This window comes from Cibotium barometz, chromosome 66, assembly GCF_041138505.1.
Source record: "Cibotium barometz isolate CiBa-2024 chromosome 66, ASM4113850v1, whole genome shotgun sequence".
Classification (NCBI taxonomy): domain Eukaryota; kingdom Viridiplantae; phylum Streptophyta; class Polypodiopsida; order Cyatheales; family Cibotiaceae; genus Cibotium; species Cibotium barometz.
In genome coordinates, this window is record NC_141111.1 from 10,502,903 (window position 1) to 10,506,875 (window position 3,973).

Here is a 3,973-nt window from a genome sequence, read left to right on the forward strand (position 1 = left end):
CCGCCGCCTCTGCGGACTCGAAGTAAATATAAAATCCCATTTTCGCGGCGTATAAGCCGGGCGCGGGGACCACGCGCTTGGCCACGTTAGTGACGTTACCAACTTACGTCCGTCATCCGTCGATGCTTCCGTCACTGCTCCTCTCTCTCTCTCCTCTTCCCGGCGCCCACCAAAATCGTTGCCGTAACTCCCAGATTCCTGTTAATGTCCGCCACCGTATTACCCCATCTACTGTCGCCCATCAACATCATCGCCTACAGTCATGAGAAAGCCTGCCGTAAGCTTCCCGACTCCCGAAGCCCATCAAAATTGTCGCCGTAAGTTGTAAGCATTCCGGCGCCCATCAAAATCGTTGCCGTGCCCACTGCGGGAGTTGCCGTAGAGCCCATCAAAATAGTCAGCCAGCTAGGATCCGTTACGGTCCGTTAAGCCTCGGCCGGCAGTTGATATATATGCAGTACTGCACTTCCTTTGTAATATGTACTCTCTCTCTCTCTCTCTCTCTCTCTCTCTCTTGTTTTTCTCCATCTAGAATCGGATCACTCTTAGCCGACTGCATTTACAGCTCCCCCAAAAGCAACGCGTTACGCCTTCTTGCAAGTTGCCAGGCTTACGTTGTACCTCCTCCTGCAGCAGTTTTTCAATCAGTAAGGTACAACTAAGGGTTTGATTTCATGCTTTTCTTGGATGTTGATTGCCACCCATAAGTGGATTATCATCAAGATCCAACGCAGTGACACTGTGACACTCTCCTAGGCTACAAGTTTGAAGTACCCAATCGTCTAATTAGCTTAATTAATGCAAGCGTCCAAGCGCCTTTTGCCTGTGTACCATGTAATTCCGAATCTTGCCTTTTGGACTAATTGCATCTGCTTTTCCCCGTACAGTTGGTTTGCTTCCCTTAGGAGGATCGAATGAGAAGGCTCAACACACCGCAGGCCTGCAATCTTAGCTTGCTAATCAGCTGCTCAGATGAACGCCTTGAAAATGGTGCAATTTGTAATTTCTCCTTCAATTCCGTGAAGAATTATGTAATTCAGCTTTCAAAGCTGCACTCTGTGTGAAACTAGTTTGCTCACTGATCGAAGAAAAGGGCTCTTGATAGTGGAAATTTTGCCCTCACTTCGTTGCTTTGCCATCCTGACCCCTCTACCCAGCCGAAATATCATCCAAGTGCATCACCGCTCATGGATAACGGTTACGCAGGTTTTGATCAGACAGTGTTGAGAGCAACAGCCCCCTACATGGAAAACCTTGCCAGTCTGAGGCCATCACCATCTATGGGCAGCAACATGCCACTCCCTGGCTGGTATGAAGCATGTTCTAGAGTGAAAAGTGAGGATATGGCAGGCATTATCTCCAGAGCAGCTACCCAACTCTATGAGAAAACCTCAAAACACCCAGATCTGTCTTTCAATTCGCCATCAACGTGTGATCCACGAGCTCTCCGAGTTCCTGTGCCATCTTCTATGCCTATCTTTGACACCATGGACTTCTTAGCTTCCTCCAACTCATTCAATTTTCTGAGCACTTCAGAATACATGGCTCCTCCTCTGCATCCCTCGGTGCAAGAGCCAAAGGGTAATCAGTTGTATAATTCAGAAGCTCATTGTTATAACCTAGTCTCTCCTTCTAGCTTTTCAGAAAGCATGCTTCATGCAACGGAGCTATTTCAAGCCACTTCCAGCAGTTTGCCAGCCACCAAATTGCCTCCAACACCAGCACTACTCGATCAGCCTTCAGCATCTAAAGGCATCTCACCCTCTCTGCATTCTCTTCCAACTGTCCAGCGTGATGCTTCTGGCATGGTAGCCAACAGGCCAGAGTCACCTAACTCTCCGAGTAAGCAGGATTCGTCCGTTTTGAGTGCTGAGGATTCGGATGCAGATCGGAAAATTCAAAGCCACACCAGTAAAAGAAGGTATGCACTAGTGCTGAACATTTTCTTCATGTGAAACACATGTATATTGGATGGGGAAACATGGTTCTAAGTGTGTAGATGGATGCTACTGAATGTTGAAGGTGTCATGCATTTTTAAATTAAATTTGAACTGAAACTTGTAGGTTTTGCTCATATAGTTTCAGAAAGGCACAGCACAAGAGAGTTGTTTGCGTTCCTATTGGAGATGGAAAACAGAAGGGAGAGGCACCCCCATCGGATATGTGGGCATGGCGCAAGTACGGACAGAAGCCTATAAAGGGGTCACCCTATCCCAGGTAAATTGATCATCTCAACAGTTTGCCAATACATTGAGAACTCAATATATGTTCTCAACTTTGAGGAAATTTTGAAGCTTTTACAGCTGCAACAAGTTAGGATTAAGCCCTTACATGATGTGTCAAAAGCATTGAAAACAAGGATTGAGTGTGTGAATTGCCTTGGGGTTGACTATAGTTTTGGTGAGGCACAAGTGATGAATGTGAAATATTTTCTTTTCATGTCTATTAACGATTTGATTTGTTTTTGTGCTTGCAGAGGTTACTACAGATGTAGTAGCGCCAAAGGTTGTTCTGCAAGGAAACAGGTTGAGCGCAGCCGCAGTGACCCAACCATGCTCGTGGTGACCTACACATCAGATCATAACCATCCTTGGCCTGCTAATAGGTCCTCTAATTCATCCAAAGCAGCAAACCTCGCCTCATCCAAGGACAAAGATCAGGGTCTAGAAGACACAAGCAGCTGTGAGAATGCAGAAAACCTCTTCTCTTCCATCATCAATTCCCCAGATGCAGTTGATGAGCAGGTGGTTTCCTCATTGGACTCCCTGCAGGATGAGGAGAGCTTCATCTGGCAGAGGGACGTGGATCTCTGCTTATCGCGAACAAACACAGAGGGGGATGATGTGTTTGATGATTTAGGGGAGCTCCCTGAGTTGTCTGCCATCTTCAGCAAAGGGTATGTAGAGGAGAGGTTTGGTGATGATGGGTGTGAGCAGCCAGGATTCTTGTGACAACCCACGTAGCATCTTTCTTTTGTAATGTAAGGTGGAATATATCAAATGGCACATGAACAGGCTTGTGTTGATGGAGTAACTCTTAATGTGCTACATGAGCAACATGAGCAAGTGGGTGGAGGATGAAGCTTTGATAGATTTGCAAAAGTGAGAGGATCACAACATGGGTTGTTTAGAAACCCAACATGGATTGCCTTTCAACTCAACAAGGGTGCCTCTTAGCTCAACATGGGCTGCCTTATAACCCTACCAACATGGGCTTTTTAGAACTCAACATAGGTTGCCTTGCCCTCTACCGCGAGACGGAGACGACGCAGGAGATGTCTTATAACCCAACATGGATTGGAACATGCTTCCACTTCTGAGACCAGCATCTGTGTGAGCCCATTGACTTGCAAAACAGTTTGGGCATGGGTTCTTTGCAAGTTGTTATTTAGATGTTATTTTCTCCTCCATCTCTGTACATAAGCAGGCATTCAATCACAGCAACTTCATGTAATAAATTTGTTTGAAAGTGTTCACTTTATGGCAGCTGCTGTTATCTCAAGGGAGAGTGGCAGCGACCCAAGTTTCTTCTTGACATGGCTATTGAAGCAAGGGTTTATCTCTGTGAGGGAGACATACTGGAAATCTTCACTGGTTTGAATCCCTCAGAGACAAGAGTTTTCATGTCTGTAATGACCATGTTTCTACGTGCAACCGAGGAAAACCAATAAATACACGGTGTTGCGTCATATGTACATAGGCGCGCCGGCGTACCTGCCGACTGAGCATGTTGAGGGCCGAGGCGTACACTCAATAAACCTAAGTTAGAAAAAAAAAAAAAAGATGCCCTTTGGTTTTTATCGAAAAAAATGCATAGGTTAATCGATTTTATATCTAAAATTTTAACATCGTGAAATAGGTTATTTAAAATTACAATAGTTTTTCTTGCACACTTCTTGGTGACAACAAGAGGGAGACTTTGGAGTTGGAGCTAGGAACAACTAGGTATACCAAACAACGAGCGGGCGGGAACA

General features: G+C 45.6%; 1 protein-coding gene across 4 annotated transcripts; it reads left to right on the forward strand.

Annotated features, from left to right (window-relative positions):
* Window positions 1-478: 478 nt before the first annotated feature.
* Window positions 479-3,485, forward strand: LOC147602756 (uncharacterized). 4 transcript variants are annotated; one of them, XM_086797552.1, is made up of 4 exons: window positions 479-652; window positions 888-1,921; window positions 2,065-2,217; window positions 2,477-3,485. In XM_086797552.1, the coding sequence occupies exons 2-4, from the start codon at window positions 1,188-1,190 to the stop codon at window positions 2,949-2,951; spliced, it is 1,362 nt and encodes a 453-aa protein (XP_086653678.1). In that variant the 5' UTR covers window positions 479-652; window positions 888-1,187; the 3' UTR covers window positions 2,952-3,485. The 4 variants fall into 4 exon arrangements, with proteins under 4 accessions (XP_086653678.1, XP_086653681.1, XP_086653680.1 ...); XM_086797555.1 differs by having other exon boundaries at window positions 2,080-2,217; XM_086797554.1 differs by lacking the exon at window positions 479-652 and having other exon boundaries at window positions 794-1,921; window positions 2,080-2,217.
* The last annotated feature ends 488 nt before the right edge of the window (window positions 3,486-3,973 follow it).